Source organism: the organism of the source record quoted next, unplaced genomic scaffold, assembly GCF_019419815.1.
Source record: "Pyrus x bretschneideri cultivar Hongxiangsu unplaced genomic scaffold, Pyrus_bretschneideri_v1 Contig24, whole genome shotgun sequence".
NCBI classification, from domain to species: domain Eukaryota; kingdom Viridiplantae; phylum Streptophyta; class Magnoliopsida; order Rosales; family Rosaceae; genus Pyrus; species Pyrus x bretschneideri.
In genome coordinates, this window is record NW_025999546.1 from 6262630 (window position 1) to 6282500 (window position 19871).

A 19871-nucleotide genomic window follows, 5' to 3' on the forward strand; every position below is an offset into this window, starting at 1 on the left:
TTTCCTATCTTTATTTTGATATATTATGGGTTGAATTTGGTTAAGAAACGATTGAGTTACGAAGCTTTGAAAATTGCCCAAACTTTCGGCCAATAGCTCAACAGAGTTTTTAACGGAATGACCAAAATAATGGATAGTTGACAATTTCAAGGACAATTTTTATTGATTTTCAATCTTAGGGACTAAAATGATGTGTTATGCAAATCTCAGGGATTGGCTAAAAAACCCATTACATTATTTGGGATGGAAAATAAAAATGTAAATATATTGGGGCTAGAAACAAAATATTTAGTTCTGAGAGGACCTCTTAAGGAAAAAGAAATTTCCAATAAATACGTACTGGGCGTCTATTTATTTTTTCTAAGAAGAAAGGAATTCAAAATTCAAAAGTTCAGAGAGAGAGAGAGAGAGAGAGAGAGAGAGGAGAGATAGAGTGGGGTTAGGGATGGCTTCAAAATCAAATCCAAAAGCAGAGAATATGAAGCGTTTCTACAGGCAAAGGAAAAGCAGTAGCATTGGTGGTACCTCTAAGACGAAAAAATCCCAATCGGCCGCTCACCCAAAAGCTACTGCTGTCTCTTTCGGCTCAGATGTAATTTCACACGGCTCTCCAGACCTCAAAGGTCCGTCTCTCCTCTTGCTTTTAATTTTTCGTAGATTACTCTTGTTTTGTGAATACTTGTTTTGGTTTTCACTGCTCATTTCCTTGCGATGTATTGTATCCACTCCGTTGCCAAATTCCTTCTAATCTTCCGTTGTTGGGCGTCCCAACCCTTTTTGCATTGAAAAAATTTAGTGGACTTGGATTTTCATTAAAATTTATAGATCCAAAAAGTAATACTTGTGTTGTTTTAATTTACGTGTTCTGTGTTTACAGTAGTTTTGAAACCCTAATTTCCATTGTAACGAGATATTTGTAGTAACCCCTAATTTCCATTGTAACGAGATTTTTGTAGTTGCATGAAATTCCAGTACATTGTTGTTTTTGTCCTCAGATTCAAACTCGGATCAACTGTTGTTGTGGTTGTTCATGTTGAAATTATGAAGGGATTTGAAGAAAATTAGATGAGTTGGTGATTGGAAGGGATAACTTTCCTTAATGACTAGGTTCCATTACTCTTTCAACTGCATTGATTTCTAGGTACCAAATGTGGCGATAACATATTTGATTTGATACCTGCACACTTTTATCCTTTTTTTTTTTTTATTGGGTAGATTTAAGGTGTTTAAACATTCAAAATAGAGCAAAGAATGTGTAAAACTTGAGAGTTTGGACTTGTTTCCATTATTTAACTCAAGGGGGCATAGATAGGCACTAGTAGATAATGAACCTTACGTAGCTAAAAATTTAAAGGGAACTGGACAAAGATCCATATCCAAAGGCATCCTAAATTTTTGTATTAGGATCCAACTTCCCTTAACTTTTAACCCTTGGAGTTTTGAAACTTCAAAGTAGCCTCAGATATTGGAGTCCTCATTGTTTCTTATGGGAACATAGGAGTTCAATTTTTAATTCATTGTCTTGAACTAATACATACCCTAGACCCTAATGTATCATTGTTTAACAATAATCTGTTTTCCTGTGTATTCTTAAATTTTACTACTATGGAATCAAGGGCTAAGGAAAACACAATATAATACACTCCTAAACCATATCTGTTTTGAGTAATGATAGATTCTTCTATGGCGCTTTTTCTATATATTTTGATGGGTTAAATGTAATTTTTTTTGTCCTGACTGATAGTCGATTATGACGAGCAAGAAGAGCTATTGAGGCAATTTGATATGAACATGGCATATGGACCGTGCCTTGGGATGACCAGACTTGCACGGTTGGAGCGGGCTTGCAGTCTAGGAATGAACCCTCCTAAAGAAGTGGAGAATCTTTTGAAGGGTGGCAAAGTTTGCTCTGAGTGCTTGTGGGATGGTCGCATTTAGAAATTAGCCTGATTCGTGTATTGATGGTCTATATTGGATTCTAAGGACACCTTTTCTATTCGCTCGTCCGTACACCAACTAGAAAACCTTCTTCTGTACTGTATTTTCTATTAGACCCTTCAAAAGTTGAGGTGCCTGTAAATGTTTGTCTATTTTGTTTATCTGTTGTCATTTATTGGTATGTATTTCATTTTCGGGATGGAACATGTCCCTTGTTTGTTATCCGGTGACATCAACTCCAGCTTCTGCTTTTGGAATGGATTAGACGCGCCGCTAGAGGTTGAGTGGTGGTGTTGGAGGTAGGGCTGGAAAAAAATCCCAAAAATCCCAAACCAAACCAAAAAAATCCCGATCCCAAACCAAAAAAATCCCAAACCAAAATTCCCGAAAATTTCGGTAGGTCATCCCGAACCAAACCGAAATTTTCGGTATGGGATTCGGTATTACATCTCCATTTTTTCGGTATTCCCATACCGAATAGAAATAAATATTATATATATAAATATATTATTTTTTAATTATAAGAAAATTATTTCAACCGTTCATTGTTTTAGATTTAATCTGTGCCGTTCATTTGTTTTTAGGTTAGATCCCATTTCTTCCGTAGCTTGAAGTTGAAACTTGAAACGCAGCCATGAGCCACCAGCTTTCCTTCACCAGAAATCAGTGAATCACCACCACCCAGCTTCACAAATCAACACCCAGCCACCGGCGCCACGCCAAAGCATCCTTCACGAATCGTCTCCGACACGATTCCTTCACGATTCCTTCACGAATCGTCTCCGACACGAATCGCCGGACAGAACTCTCCAGCCTTCCTTCACGATTCCTTCACGAATCGTCTCCGACACGGCGACACTTGCGAGTTGCGATCTCTCTCTCTCTCGGGCAATTTTCCCTCACAGACAGAACTCTCAATCTAGCACTGAGTCTGAGTTTCACTCTCACCCAAATTAGGTAATTAATTTATGCCGTTAGCACTGAGTCTGAGTTTCACTCTCTCTCTAGTTTTACTGACCCTTCAAAGTTTTCCAGTGACTTCCCGATTTTTAAGATTTTTAAGGCGCTTTTTTATGCCAGTTTTTGTTTTTCCATGTTTTATAGGAAATATAATTTATCAAAGAAAATGATAAGCATTACTGGAGGGGACACGATTGACTAGAGGTCCGCCAAAACAACTACGAAGTGAGACAAACAAAGGTAAAAAACAGCAGATATAACTACAACCTAGAAATCCCCACAGAGTGCAGAGACCAACCAGTCCAACCTGAAAACTAAAAAACTGAAAAATCCAGATTATACCAAGGGGAAAATCCGTAAAAGTTTTAGACATAAGGTGCTTTCTACTAAGATGTTAGATTTTGAAAGGAATAATTAGAGAGCCTAGGGTAGCAGATAAATTATGGTTTGACCGTTTGAGGGCTTTTGGCTTGTTGTCAGAGTAGAATAATTACGAAACAAGACTGTTCGTATAAATATTCTTGTATTTATTGTTTGTATGGGATGATGAATCCGTCCTTTGGAGATTACATTTCTTTGGATCAACTTATATCTACGAACTACTATATTTCTTGTGGTACATCACTTGTCCAGCCTGTGGTCTTGTTTCTGTTTCTACTGTGCATGGTATACCTTGTTTCAGTGACTAATAAGTGGTTCACTTGATTACCAATCACTAATAAACAAAAATTCTTGTGCTTTTTAATCTCCAAATACCAGCACGAGTGGAAGGTATATTTCATTGATATCATAATGGGGTCAAACATAAATAGTAAGACCGTTTCCACAACTTTTGTGGGTTATTTGTTGTTATTGTAACTTTTACCTTGTGTCAATTTGTGGATTGTCTGTTGTAACTTTTTACATGGATGATGAATCTATCCATTTGGAGTTTATATTCTTTTGGATCAATTATACATTTGGAGTTAATAACTTATACATTTCTGAATCTGAAATAGATTTAATCTGTGCAGCAGCGTCGACCTCAGACTCGTCACAAGGTTCTTCACATAAATCAGCTCTCACGCTTCTGCAACTAGGCAAGTACTTGAAGGAACCACTTTGCAACTCTCAGTCAACTGCAATAGGTATGCACACATTAATAATCAACCTAAAAGCTTTTACTCATCAAACGCCACAAAAAAGATCTAAAAAATGAAAAACAAATACAAGTTTTAGATGCAAAAAATGTTCTTTTATAAGGAAAAGCAAACACAAATTATTTTCAAAAATATACTGCTGCATTTATGCATCTTTATAGTTTATGAAGAAGTTTATGATCTATGGGACCTTGTCCCATCTCATTTGTTGTACAAATAGGTAGATAATCAGTTGTATGATGTCACTGTTATCTATGTGGATGGAAATGTAATGTGTTGTTTTTATTTGTTAAACTGAACCCGGTAATATCATGCACTGCTGACTGTGTTGAGGTGTATTTTTTCCAACTTGCAGGACAGATAGTGCCCAGAAGTTTGGTTGGTTTTTCATGTTCTATATGGTATGTACTGATACTGTATCTATTTGACTTATTATGCTTGACTTACCTATCTGATTTTAATAAGTTTTCGTGTGGCAGCTCCACATTGGATTTTGTATTTTCGTGTGGCAGCTCCTCCAATTGTCTTTAATCCCATCTCATTTGACGTAAGTTCTTACATTCTTTTTTGTTTCTTGTTTCTTGCATTTAATATTATTTACTTGTGGTGATAGCTCCTCCAATTGTCTTAGTAAGTGTTTTGATGCTGTGTAACTGAACCAATATATTTTCCTCCTATTATTTTCGACAAATGTGTCCTTTTTTTTATTTTTTCCATTTTTCTTTTTATATACAGGGGAATTCTTTCGGCAATTGATGTTTTTAAGTAAATGAACGTAAAATTTATATATTTTCATCTAGAGAAAATTACATGACTGAGGAAATGTGGGGAAATTAATTAAGTATAGTTTTAGATTAACTATGTCAATTTTCTATGTTGAATGCTCAGATTTTTGAACCATTTATTTTATTTATTGATTGGAATTTGGATATATGCTGAACTGTGGTTGTGATATATTAATGTGCATTGTTATTTTATTTGTTAGGACTTAGGATGGACGGGTCTAGTAGCCAATCTAGTACACCTATGGTCTCGGTATTAGGAAAACGAAAACAAACCCAACCTAGTGGTACCCTTCAACTAGGCACTCCCTCACCTCAAGATTATTTGCATAATGATTATTATGAAGATTGTTGGGATGATGATCCGGATATGGAGGAGGATATTGCATTAGAACAAATAGAAGAAGAGGGGGAAGAGGGGGAAGAGGAAGTAGAAGAAGAAGAAGTAGTGAGACAATGGGAGAGTCCTCCTCGGAAAAAGGGCAATAGGAGAAAGGGTCCAAGTCCGGCGTGGAATGATGCTAAGAGGGTAACGATCACCGATAATAATGGGGAGAAATCTTTCATGGCCGAATGCAAGCATTGCAAACTCTTAGTACCGGCACACCCTATAATTCATGGGACGACGGGAATTCTTAAGCATTTGAGGAAATGCCCGGGTTCTAGTCTCTTTGAGAATGTGGATCCGAAGCAACCTACATTGACACAAGCGAGGATGGGAGGTCCGGTTGTCACTCACACTTTCAATCAAAAAAGACTTGATAGGAGATGTGTGAGGTGGATTATAATAGCGGAGATGCCTTTTAGGGTGGTTGATCAAGAAGACTTTCGAGATTTTATTCGTGATTTGAATCCAAAATACAAACTTCCTAATAGGCATAAGGTGGCGGCGGCGGTTTTGGAGTTGTATGTTGAAGAGAAGGCTAAAATAAAAAGTGTGATTGAGGGGTTGAGAGTGAGCATTACAACCGACACTTGGACCTCAATTCAAATGATAAACTACATGGTCATCACGGCCCATTTTTTGGACACTAATTGGGGGTTGCATAAGAGGATCCTAAACTTTGTCCAAGTTACTTCTCATAAGGGTGATGATATTGGAAGATGTCTAGAGGTTTGCTTGAATGATTGGGGCATTGACAAGGTGTTTAGCATTACCGTTGACAATGCTAGTGCAAATGACACCGCCATTGCATACATGAAAAGAAGACTCAAGTCAAATGGTACTCTTTTACTTGACGGGGCTCACTTGCACATGAGGTGCGCTTGTCACATCCTCAATTTGATAGTTAAGGATGGAATGACGGAGCTTAGTTGTGAAATTGATGCCATAAGAAATTGTGTGAAGTTTATACACTCATCCCCGGCAAGGTTGGAGTCTTTTAGGGAATATTGTGTCTTGTTGAGATTTGATAGGATGTCAAGTATCCCTTTTGATGTTGTCACAAGGTGGAATGCCACATATGAGATGCTTAATAGTGCTTTCAAGTTTAAAGAAGTGTTCTCTAAGATGGCCTTTGAGTGTGACTCTTTTATTGCTTACTTTAAAGAGGAGGTCTCGAAAGAGGTTGATGGGGTGACAAGAAAGACCAAGCGGGTGGGTCCTCCGGAGGTGGATGATTGGGAAAGGTCGATGAGTTTTGCTCACTTTCTTAAAAAGTTTTATGATGCCACCTTGACATTGAGTGCAACCCTTACTCCAACGTCACACTTAATACTTAGCACAGTGATTGCCTTGCAAGTGGAGATACAAGAACAAATTTTAAACGCCTCTAATGCCACTTTGCAAAGTGTGGCTACCTCAATGAAGCTCAAGTTTGACAAATATTGGGGTCACATTGAAAAGGTGAATCCTATTCTCTTTGTAGCCCAAGTACTCGACCCTAGGTACAAATTTGATATGTTGGAGACAAATTTAGAAGAGCTCGGCTATGGATGGGACAAAATAAGGGAGGAGAAAGTAAGGGTTAAAGGCTATGTAACCGAGTTGTATAATGCATACAAGGAGGGAGTGGTCCTTAGTAGTAGTAGTACTAGTAGTACTAGTAGTAGTGCTACCTCAAATGTGGAGCAAAGATCAAGTGTTGTACTAGATGATGTGGGGGGTGTGATTGTAGATATTGATGTTGCTTCAAGGATGACAAAGAAGATCCAACGAAAGAGAGCGGAGGCACAACAAAATGAGATAGCCAATGAAGTGGATATGTATTTCAATGATCCACATCAAAGCCTAACATATGAGGGTTTCAATCTTTTGGATTGGTGGAAAGGAAATTGTGCTCAATATCCAACTCTTAGTAAAGTTGCTAAGGATGTTTTGGCCCTTCCTAGTAGCACCGTTGCTAGTGAGAATGCCTTTAGTCTTGGTGGGAGAGTTGTTGATCCTTTTAGAACTTCCTTAACACCTAAAACGGTTGAGGCTTTAGTGTGTACTAGTGATTGGCTTAGAGGAAAAGAATTTTGTTTCTATAAGGAGCCTACACTTGACGAATTCCATTTCTACAAGGAGCTTGAACGCTTAGAAAGAAGTAAGTAAACAATTTAATTTCCTCCTTTATTTTCTTAGTATTTATTATCTATTAGACTATAATTCAATGTAAATGATTTGTGGTTTATTGTTTTAGGCACGGCTAATTTGGGAGGTGAGGAGAATACAACACAAGAAAATGAAATGCCACCTCCACCTCCTCGACCACTCCAAGTTGAAGTTCAACAACGTCAAAATCAATCACTACCTCCACGACCACCCATTGCAAGAGGAAGGGCTCAACCATCAACATCAAGGGGAAGAGTGCAAGTACCAACAAGAAGGGAGCAACCACAAGCATCAACAAGATCAAGGGGACGAAGGGGCCGAAGAGGCCAACAATATTTATAGACTTTAAGTTTTGCTTTTTAGCTTTTGGGTTTGTTACTTTATTTATTTTAAAACCTTGGCTTGTAACTATTATTTTTGCTTTTGAGTTTGTTACTTTATTTATTTTAAAACCTTGACTTGTAACTATTATTTTTGGTTTTGGGTTTGGAACATAATTTATTTTTATTGCATGCATGATGCATGTGTAGTGGGCAAATTGAAACTTTGTTATTATTGAAACTTTGTGCACAAATGGGTAGTGGGTAGATTGAAATTTAATTTTAGCCCAAAAACATAATATGTCAAATTTTAGCCCAAAAACATAATATGTCAAATTTTAGTCCAAAAGCCCAAAAACATTTCGGGATTCCCGATTTGTCCCGAAATCCCGAAATTATTTCGGGATTCCCGAAAATTGGGATTCCCGAAAATTTGGTTTGGGATTGGTATTGAATTTGGGATTCCCAAAAATTTCGGTTTGGGAATCGGGACAAGGGTTTCGGTATGGGATCCCTCAAAGTGAGCAAAACTCATCGACCTTTCCCAATCATCCACCTCCGGAGGACCCACCCGCTTGGTCTTTCTTGTCACCCCATCAACCTCTTTCGAGACCTCCTCTTTAAAGTAAGCAATAAAAGAGTCACACTCAAAGGCCATCTTAGAGAACACTTCTTTAAACTTGAAAGCACTATTAAGCATCTCATATGTGGCATTCCACCTTGTGACAACATCAAAAGGGATACTTGACATCCTATCAAATCTCAACAAGACACAATATTCCCTAAAAGACTCCAACCTTGCCGGGGATGAGTGTATAAACTTCACACAATTTCTTATGGCATCAATTTCACAACTAAGCTCCGTCATTCCATCCTTAACTATCAAATTGAGGATGTGACAAGCGCACCTCATGTGCAAGTGAGCCCCGTCAAGTAAAAGAGTACCATTTGACTTGAGTCTTCTTTTCATGTATGCAATGGCGGTGTCATTTGCACTAGCATTGTCAACGGTAATGCTAAACACCTTGTCAATGCCCCAATCATTCAAGCAAACCTCTAGACATCTTCCAATATCATCACCCTTATGAGAAGTAACTTGGACAAAGTTTAGGATCCTCTTATGCAACCCCCAATTAGTGTCCAAAAAATGGGCCGTGATGACCATGTAGTTTATCATTTGAATTGAGGTCCAAGTGTCGGTTGTAATGCTCACTCTCAACCCCTCAATCACACTTTTTATTTTAGCCTTCTCTTCAACATACAACTCCAAAACCGCCGCCGCCACCTTATGCCTATTAGGAAGTTTGTATTTTGGATTCAAATCACGAATAAAATCTCGAAAGTCTTCTTGATCAACCACCCTAAAAGGCATCTCCGCTATTATAATCCACCTCACACATCTCCTATCAAGTCTTTTTTGATTGAAAGTGTGAGTGACAACCGGACCTCCCATCCTCGCTTGTGTCAATGTAGGTTGCTTCGGATCCACATTCTCAAAGAGACTAGAACCCGGGCATTTCCTCAAATGCTTAAGAATTCCCGTCGTCCCATGAATTATAGGGTGTGCCGGTACTAAGAGTTTGCAATGCTTGCATTCGGCCATGAAAGATTTCTCCCCATTATTATCGGTGATCGTTACCCTCTTAGCATCATTCCACGCCGGACTTGGACCCTTTCTCCTATTGCCCTTTTTCCGAGGAGGACTCTCCCATTGTCTCACTACTTCTTCTTCTTCTACTTCCTCTTCCCCCTCTTCCCCCTCTTCTTCTATTTGTTCTAATGCAATATCCTCCTCCATATCCGGATCATCATCCCAACAATCTTCATAATAATCATTATGCAAATAATCTTGAGGTGAGGGAGTGCCTAGTTGAAGGGTACCACTAGGTTGGGTTTGTTTTCGTTTTCCTAATACCGAGACCATAGGTGTACTAGATTGGCTACTAGACCCGTCCATCCTAAGTCCTAACAAATAAAATAACAATGCACATTAATATATCACAACCACAGTTCAGCATATATCCAAATTCCAATCAATAAATAAAATAAATGGTTCAAAAATCTGAGCATTCAACATAGAAAATTGACATAGTTAATCTAAAACTATACTTAATTAATTTCCCCACATTTCCTCAGTCATGTAATTTTCTCTAGATGAAAATATATAAATTTTACGTTCATTTACTTAAAAACATCAATTGCCGAAAGAATTCCCCTGTATATAAAAAGAAAAATGGAAAAAATAAAAAAAAGGACACATTTGTCGAAAATAATAGGAGGAAAATATATTGGTTCAGTTACACAGCATCAAAACACTTACTAAGACAATTGGAGGAGCTATCACCACAAGTAAATAATATTAAATGCAAGAAACAAGAAACAAAAAAGAATGTAAGAACTTACGTCAAATGAGATGGGATTAAAGACAATTGGAGGAGCTGCCACACGAAAATACAAAATCCAATGTGGAGCTGCCACACGAAAACTTATTAAAATCAGATAGGTAAGTCAAGCATAATAAGTCAAATAGATACAGTATCAGTACATACCATATAGAACATGAAAAACCAACCAAACTTCTGGGCACTATCTGTCCTGCAAGTTGGAAAAAATACACCTCAACACAGTCAGCAGTGCATGATATTACCGGGTTCAGTTTAACAAATAAAAACAACACATTACATTTCCATCCACATAGATAACAGTGACATCATACAACTGATTATCTACCTATTTGTACAACAAATGAGATGGGACAAGGTCCCATAGATCATAAACTTCTTCATAAACTATAAAGATGCATAAATGCAGCAGTATATTTTTGAAAATAATTTGTGTTTGCTTTTCCTTATAAAAGAACATTTTTTGCATCTAAAACTTGTATTTGTTTTTCATTTTTTAGATCTTTTTTGTGGCGTTTGATGAGTAAAAGCTTTTAGGTTGATTATTAATGTGTGCATACCTATTGCAGTTGACTGAGAGTTGCAAAGTGGTTCCTTCAAGTACTTGCCTAGTTGCAGAAGCGTGAGAGCTGATTTATGTGAAGAACCTTGTGACGAGTCTGAGGTCGACGCTGCTGCACAGATTAAATCTATTTCAGATTCAGAAATGTATAAGTTATTAACTCCAAATGTATAATTGATCCAAAAGAATATAAACTCCAAATGGATAGATTCATCATCCATGTAAAAAGTTACAACAGACAATCCACAAATTGACACAAGGTAAAAGTTACAATAACAACAAATAACCCACAAAAGTTGTGGAAACGGTCTTACTATTTATGTTTGACCCCATTATGATATCAATGAAATATACCTTCCACTCGTGCTGGTATTTGGAGATTAAAAAGCACAAGAATTTTTGTTTATTAGTGATTGGTAATCAAGTGAACCACTTATTAGTCACTGAAACAAGGTATACCATGCACAGTAGAAACAGAAACAAGACCACAGGCTGGACAAGTGATGTACCACAAGAAATATAGTAGTTCGTAGATATAAGTTGATCCAAAGAAATGTAATCTCCAAAGGACGGATTCATCATCCCATACAAACAATAAATACAAGAATATTTATACGAACAGTCTTGTTTCGTAATTATTCTACTCTGACAACAAGCCAAAAGCCCTCAAACGGTCAAACCATAATTTATCTGCTACCCTAGGCTCTCTAATTATTCCTTTCAAAATCTAACATCTTAGTAGAAAGCACCTTATGTCTAAAACTTTTACGGATTTTCCCCTTGGTATAATCTGGATTTTTCAGTTTTTTAGTTTTCAGGTTGGACTGGTTGGTCTCTGCACTTTGTGGGGATTTCTAGGTTGTAGTTATATCTGCTGTTTTTTACCTTTGTTTGTCTCACTTCGTAGTTGTTTTGGCGGACCTCTAGTCAATCGTGTCCCCTCCAGTAATGCTTATCATTTTCTTTGATAAATTATATTTCCTATAAAACATGGAAAAACAAAAACTGGCATAAAAAAACGCCTTAAAAATCTTAAAAATCGGGAAGTCACTGGAAAACTTTGAAGGGTCAGTAAAACTAGAGAGAGAGTGAAACTCAGACTCAGTGCTAACGGCATAAATTAATTACCTAATTTGGGTGAGAGTGAGACTCAGACTCAGTGCTAGATTGAGAGTTCTGTCTGTGAGGGAAAATTGCCCGAGAGAGAGAGAGATCGCAACTCGCAAGTGTCGCCGTGTCGGAGACGATTCGTGAAGGAATCGTGAAGGAAGGCTGGAGAGTTCTGTCCGGCGATTCGTGTCGGAGACGATTCGTGAAGGAATCGTGAAGGAATCGTGTCGGAGACGATTCGTGAAGGATGCTTTGGCGTGGCGCCGGTGGCTGGGTGTTGATTTGTGAAGCTGGGTGGTGGTGATTCACTGATTTCTGGTGAAGGAAAGCTGGTGGCTCATGGCTGCGTTTCAAGTTTCAACTTCAAGCTACGGAAGAAATGGGATCTAACCTAAAAACAAATGAACGGCACAGATTAAATCTAAAACAATGAACGGTTGAAATAATTTTCTTATAATTAAAAAATAATATATTTATATATATAATATTTATTTCTATTCGGTATGGGAATACCGAAAAAATGGAGATGTAATACCGAATCCCATACCGAAAATTTCGGTTTGGTTCGGGATGACCTACCGAAATTTTCGGGAATTTTGGTTTGGGATTTTTTTGGTTTGGGATCGGGATTTTTTCGGTTTGGTTTGGGATTTTTGGGATTTTTTTCCAGCCCTACATATCTTATCTTTAGAATTTGGTCCAATGTTATACTTTCCGTTACTTGGCTGTTTACTTTTCAGTTAAATGTTGACGTGGTTTGATCCGGGTCCCACTTTTTATTAAAAAATTATTAAATATTATTAAAAACTAAAGAAAATCATTTAATAATTTTTAAATATTAAAATAATAATTAAAAAAAAATAAACACCTTCTGTTTGTACCCTTCCCCCGCCCCTCTCAGCGGCCCCTCTTCTCTTTTCTCCCCCATCTTCATCTTCTTCTCCCTTCTAGTCCCCTTCCTGCAACCCAAAAAAAAGGAAGAAGAAGAAGGAAAAAAAAAAAAAAACCAAATCTGCAACCCAGAAGAAAGAAGAAGAAGAAGAAGAATTAAAAAAAAAAAAACAACCCGAATCTACAACCCAGAAGAAGAAGAAGAAGAAGAAGAAGAAGAAGAAGAAGAAGAAGAAGAAGAAGGAGGAGGAAAAATAAGAAGAAAAAAAAAAAACCAAATCTACAACCCAGAAGAAGAAGAAGAAGAAGAAGAAGAAGAAGAAGAAGAAGAAGAAGAAGAAGAAGGGAAGGAGGAGGAAGAATAAGAAGAAAAAAAAAAACCAAATCTACAAAAGAAGAAGGAGGAAGAAGGAGGAAAAGAAAAATAAAAAAAACCCGAATCTGCAAAAGAAGGAGGAGGAAAACAAAAACCTAGATCTCATTGAGGTGGAATCGGGAAACCTTTGTGACCTCCTTCTTCTTCTTCTTCTTCTTCTTCCTCTTCTTCCTCCTCCTCCTCCTTCCTCTTCTTGTTGGGGGGGGGGGGTTTAATAAGGGTTTTTTTTTTTTTTTACTTTTCTTTTAATATTTTAAAAAATATTAAATACTTTTTTTTTTAGTTTTTAATAATATTTTATTAATTTTTTAATAGAAAGTGAGCCCAAATCAAGCCACGTTAGCATTTAACTGAAAAATAAATGGTCAAATAACAGAAGGTATAACATTGGACCAAATTCTAAAGATGAGGTATGACATTGTCAATTTTTAAAAATGACGTATGAAAGTGTCGTGGCACCAATAGTTGAGGTAGTTTTTTGTACTTTACCCAAACTCTTATAATAATACAAGAGAGGTGGGAGTTGAGACACATGATGCATATATAGAAATCTAATATCATATCCATTAGAATATTGAACCATGTGCTGAAGAAAGTTGAACGATAACTCATATATTTCATACATTTATAACAATCATTTCTAGTCTCTTTGTGATGTTTTTGAGTTAAATTGGTTGCGTTTTACCTTATTTTGTGTTAGTGTGCAGGTACATGTACTTAAGGATCAATTTTAAGGCAAAGAAAGTGAAAACTTGCATTTTTGGAGCTGACCCTTATTCAAACGTGGAAAGAAGTTGGGTGGTCTATTTTGAAGTCCAAACAAAGTTTGATTGCCTGTTTTGGGTGGCATGTTTTGGGGTTTGGGGTTTTGTGTTTCTAGTTTGGGGTTTTGGGTTTCGAGTTTAGGGTTTGGGTTTTAGGGTGTCAGGTTTAGGGTTTGGGATTCAGGGATTTGAGGTTCGGGGTTTAGGGTTCGAGGTTTGGGGTTTGGAGTTTGGGGTTTGGAGTTTGGGGTTTTTGGGTGTCGGGTTTAGGGTTTCAGGTTTAGGGTGTAGGGTTTAGGGATGAAACATGTCCCTTGTTTGTTATTTTGTTACATCAACTCGTGCATCTGATTTCTTGACCATCATTGCGATTTTGTTTTTCTTTTAGATAATTTTTATTATGTCGGAACTGGATAGTGAGTGCAAAAATGATTGCATTATAGTGAGGCTAACATTTAGCTATCGCTTCAAATGTCTTCTCCTTCTCGTGATAACTTGTGATCAACCAATATTTATTTGGACTACATGATAAAAATATTGTTATGCCACACATATTTGCTCTTTTAGGGCAAGGACAAGGAGGGAAGTATCATCAGAGTTACCTAAAACTTATTAGACTAATTTTGAATATGTAATTAGTCGTTAGTTGTACGATAGAAAGATTCGCTACTGGAATACATTAGACGCGCCGCTATAGGTTGAGAGGTTGTGTTGGGGGGAGAGGGATTGATCGCAATAAGGATGACGATCAAAATTTGACGTTTTGTAAATGTTTCACTCAATATTTTCCACTTGCCTTGATCTTTCCTGCCAAGGCAGTGACCTGATTCCCTCCTCGTGGCGGAGGTCAAGATTCAAACTCATGCATGTGGAGCAAAAAATAATTAAAAAAAACTATGAAGGCAACACGTGGATTTTTGGATAAAAAGATGAGATTACCTCGAGGTATACTGGGATTCCCTATGCACATGCAACTAACAATAACAGCTCAATCAAGGAAGAGTCAAAGTGATCAATATGAAATTTATTTAGTATTGCTCTCATCAATCCCTTATTGATTTTATTCAAAAAGTAACTCCCAAAACTTCATATTTAATTTAGGAATAATTGCCCTATTAATTGCAAGATATTATTTCACATAATATCTTGCAATTATTCTCCCATCACGACCATACAAGGCGGGCCGCTACCCACTCCCTAAGGACCATCCACCCTTCTATAAATACTCCTCTCATCCTACTAAAATATTAAGCCATTTGCTATCCACAAACTCCAAAATATATTCTTTTTAGAATTCTAACTTTGACATCGAAGATTCTTTGGCCAAAGCCCCTTCATTCATCATGGGCACATGAGGCTTTTGGCCATAATCAAAGGAATTATTATTTTTAGGGCTATAATCTTTTTCCGAAAATTCCAAACTAAACAAAAAAATTCCTGATCCCATACCGAAAAATTCTCAAATCGATAATATCGAAATTTTTGGGATCCATACCGAACCGATCTTGAACCTTTTCGTACGGGAATCGGGATTATATATTCAATGGTTCGGGGATCCCGAACCGACAAGGAAAAAAAAAATTATTTTGGTTGCATGCATATTGAATGTTGAATTTAGGTAGTTTGATAGTAAACTATATTAGAAATAAAAGTATGAAATTAAGTAGTTTGGAACTTTGGAACATCGATTTGACTTGGTACGAATGAATTGGCATGAAATTTCAAATTGATATGAGGTAAAAAGCGAAAATTTCAGTTCATATGAAATTGGGGAAATTTTTTTTAGGCCAAAAGCCCAAATTTTAGTCCACAGCCCAAAAATCTCAAATTTCAACCCAAAAACCTAAAACCCCAAAATCGAAAATCCAATCTCGATCCATCCCGAAATACTGAAAACATTTCGAGAATCCTAAAATTGGGAATACCGAAATTTCGGTTTGCGATTGGCCTTCAAATTCTAGTCTTGAAAATTTTCGGTTTGGGATGCGGGATCACATTTTCGGTTTGGGGTCTTATATCGAACCACCCTAGTTATTTTGCAAGTGCATCTTCGTCAAAGGAAGAGATGGTGGAAATTTGCATCCACAAAATGATGCTTTTATTGAGAGTTTGATTTAAACGCTCGAAGAAGACTCTTGCATTCAACATTTCTAATTTTCTTCATTCATTCGTAGATTTTCCCACATGCTTGACTCCTAGAATTTTTATATAAATTCTTTGAATAACCCTGGGGAAGAAATACGATGACAGAAAAATTATGAAACGACAACAAACGACGCTCCCTACAAACTTGCGTTTTCACCCACTCGACTGATCGCAGAGCAATGATGGCTGCCACCACCCACTGCAACTGTCGTGGCCCAATCAAGCATCACTGCAATTTTTCTGTAACCACTCATAATTCCACTGTGTTGGCTCAATCCCAATGCAAGCATCCATTACAGCGCATCTAGGAGAAATCCATAAGGCCTAGGATGTGTGATCCCAATGCTCCAAAAGCCTAGGCGCAACATTGGCCCAGTAAGCAGATATGGTAGTACCAAGGCCCGAGCCTCCAATTCCAGCGTGCAGCTCTAAAGAAAGCCACACGCATGCAGGCCTAGCGCCTAGCCATGTTAACCCGAGCCTAGCAAAGGCTGCACAATAGCCCACGGGGAGGCAACCCACTGTGGCAGTTACCTAGGCTTACTTCCACGCAAACCTAATGTGCAGAAGCCCAGCGTACGCTCCAGCACGTAGCCTAGCGGGTTGACCTGCGTTCCAGACTCGAACCTGCGCGCCGTGACCTGGATCCGTGCCTTCTTGTGCCTGAGTTGACCCATTTTTGGTGATATAGACCCATTTTTCAATGTTTTGGCCTATTTTATGCAGATTTGGCATGTTTTAGCTCAAATTTTGCACCTGGAGTCCATTATAGTTTCACCACTCATTGAGAAACTTACCATCCAAGCTTTTCCATTCGCCATGGTGAACAACACTTGTTCTAAGAAGTCACATAGTTGACAAGCGCCCTCGCCCAGTAGACGCTTTTGGTGAATCAGCTTTTGCAGCACACCGAGATGCAGCGTCCCCTAGACAAGGTGTCCCTAAGCAGGACAAGGGTAGACGATAACTGTCTCCGGCAGCATTTTAACCAACCATGAACTGAGTGTTCTAGTTGTCTATAATCCCGCTCGGGCCATCGGGATAACGTATACTCTCGTCTTAGCGCGTAGATGAGCGTGCATTCCCGATTAGGCCCACAGATGAGCATACATTACGGTTGGGGCCACACTCCGATGGTCAATATAGACAACCTTCAAGACGAAGTGTTCTTTCATGACTAGGCTTGCAAGGAGCATCCTTCACTTCACATCGGAGTAGGCAAGATGATGGACGGAGAGAAACAGTCACTCAATCTTGCTCATGTTCAACCTGCAGCCTGCGAGTAACCCGCTCACCTGCTAGGAAAATACCATATGCACCGCAACCACAACCGCAACATAGACGAGCTGAGCATAGGGAAAATCAGCCTAGACTAACAGGTCACGACTGAGGGCAGCAAGAAGCTCTGCTACCCTAAAAGAGGTAAATTAAGGACGAAGTAGAGAGGTTACTACCAAAACGATTCGCGACTTTCAGCACAATGAGGTTACGGACGACGCGTTCTGACATGACATGACCAACATAATCAGGTCAGCTTTCATGGACGAGATTGAGCAGGCAGAGCCTTCATGCAAGTTCAACATGCCATATTTCACATATTTCAGGGGAGATGGAGAACTGGAGAGGCACCTAAAGCACTACTGGTGCAATGATCCTTTATCGGAACAACGACGCCTTTATGTGCAAGATATTTGCCACCACTTTGCAAGGTGAAGCACAAGATTGGTTCCACACCTTGCCGCCACAATCGATCTGGAGTTTCAATGAGCTTTCTTTGGTTTTCACCGTCCTATCGCTTGATTAAGAAGAAGTCATTGTTCAACATCAAGAAAAACCAGATGAGTTGATCGCGACTATATGAAGAGGTTCAAAGCAAAGAAGGTGAAGATAATCGGATGCAACAATCATTCCAAAAATGACTCTTAGTAGACCACCTGCTATTCGAAGAATTGATCATGGGAGAAGATTTGACTTTGGCATACTCATTCGCTTTGGTAGAGAAGCATGCACTTTGGGATGAGGCTCGGCAAGCATACAAGGCACCTAAGCAACCTAAAAAAGAATTGGCTATAGCTTAAAAGAAAGAGGATGGAAAACAATACAACTTTAAGATTAGGTCGGTGGTCAAGTATACGGACCGACCTCGGTTAAATGAGGCCTGAAACCAAAGAACTATACTAAGTTCTCAATCACGGTCCACTAAATCCTCCATGACGTCACGAGTGAACCATGGTTTAAGCTGTTAAAGTAATCGAAGGGAGACACCTCCAAGTTGGATCACACCAAATACTGTGCATTCCATTGAGATCCCAATCACACGATTGACGACTGTTACACTTGGAGGAACTACTAAGAGAAGCTAGTGAAAGAAGGTAAGGTTGACTGATACTTGGTCGAGCCAGCTGCATAGCCTAAAAGAAATGCAGACGTCGATGAAGAGCCATCAACCAAGACAATTCGGATCAATGACATCCTCGCTGAATTTGAGCACTTGGGGGCGACCAATAACACCAAGAAGAGGAAAATCCGGCAAAATCTATTAATCTCTCAGATCCAGGCAGTCGACACTCAACCTAGACCCATTGTTGGCTTTATCGAGCAAGATACCAAAGGCGTCGACTTCCCACATGACGACGTACTAATGATATCCATCCAACTAGTTAACGCTATAGTCGGCAAAATGATGGTTGACAACGAAAGTGCGGTCAAACTATTTCAGCTCCTAGTAATTCAGAAGATAGGCCTGAAAAGACAATCACTTAGTAGAGGTATTCACAGGATTCAACGGAGACACATCTACTGCTATTTGCAGCATTACACCTGACATGAGAACATCGCCAATTATCTCAAAGTAGACGTTCACGATAATAAATGACTCGTCTTTCTACAATGGGATTCTAGGGCGACCTTGGCTGATAAAACTGGATGCCGTAACCTTTGTCAAGTATCAAAAGATCCGATTCCACAACCCGAGAGGAGGAATCAGAGAAATCAAGTCTGACCGGGCCACATCTTGACAATACATTGTGTAAGTACTGAAGGAGTCAATGAAGAAGTTCTTTACCCCCGTAGAGGCCATTGTAGTTCAAAGGGACAACGAAAGCTACCAAATAACAATTACAGTAAACAGACCAAGAAGAGTGTTTAAGACAACGCACCAGTAGATGAGACGAGATGGAAACCTGAAGAGGATGCCAAGCACATCATTCTTGATCTTCAGCAGCTGGAGAAGACAGCTAGAATTGGCTCACGTTTGAGCCTGAAGGAAAAAAAAGGAACTCACAGCTTTTCTTAGGGAAAATTGTGATATCTTCACATGGTCACCTTTCGACATGCTCGGTATCAACCCCAAGATAGCTTGCCACAAGATGCATGTTGACCCCGCTGCCAAACTGGTAATAAAAAAGAGAAGGCACTTCGCACCCAAATGAATGACGATCATTGAAGCAAAAATCGACAAGCTACTGGAGGCTGCGTTTATAGAAAAGGTAGCACACTCAGCATGGCTTGCCAAAGTCGTGCTAATGATGAAGAAAGGGAAGGGCAAATAAAGAGTTTGTGTGGATTACACTGACCTTAACAAAGTATATGCCCGAAGGATCCTTATCCGGTCCCCCGAATCGACTTACTAGTATATTCAATTTCAGGAAACCAACTGCGCAGTTTCTTGGATGCATACTTTGGCTAAAACCAAATAGCCATGTACAAGCCAGACAAAGAGAAAATCGCGTCAGTGATCGAGCTAGGCACCTACTGCTACAAAGTCATGCTTTTTGGCCTTAAGAACGCGGGAGCTACTTACTAATGATTGGTAAACATGATGTTCAAGAAAGCATAGAGGTGGAGCCAACAATTGAAATGTCATAGGTTAGTACAACTTCCGAACTGGTAGAGTTCTATCATAGACTACCTAGTCAATGACACACTTTCAGTAGAAAGATTGGAG

The 19871-nt window shown here is 38.7% G+C and overlaps 1 protein-coding gene across 1 annotated transcript; it reads left to right on the top strand.

Moving 5' to 3' along the window:
• Positions 1 to 375: 375 nt before the first annotated feature.
• LOC103945802 (DNA polymerase delta subunit 4) lies at positions 376 to 2160 on the top strand. Its single transcript, XM_048586308.1, has 2 exons — positions 376 to 623; positions 1745 to 2160. Exons 1-2 carry the CDS (start codon positions 446 to 448, stop codon positions 1936 to 1938), a joined length of 372 nt encoding a protein of 123 aa, XP_048442265.1. The 5' UTR covers positions 376 to 445; the 3' UTR covers positions 1939 to 2160.
• Positions 2161 to 19871: the final 17711 nt, after the last annotated feature.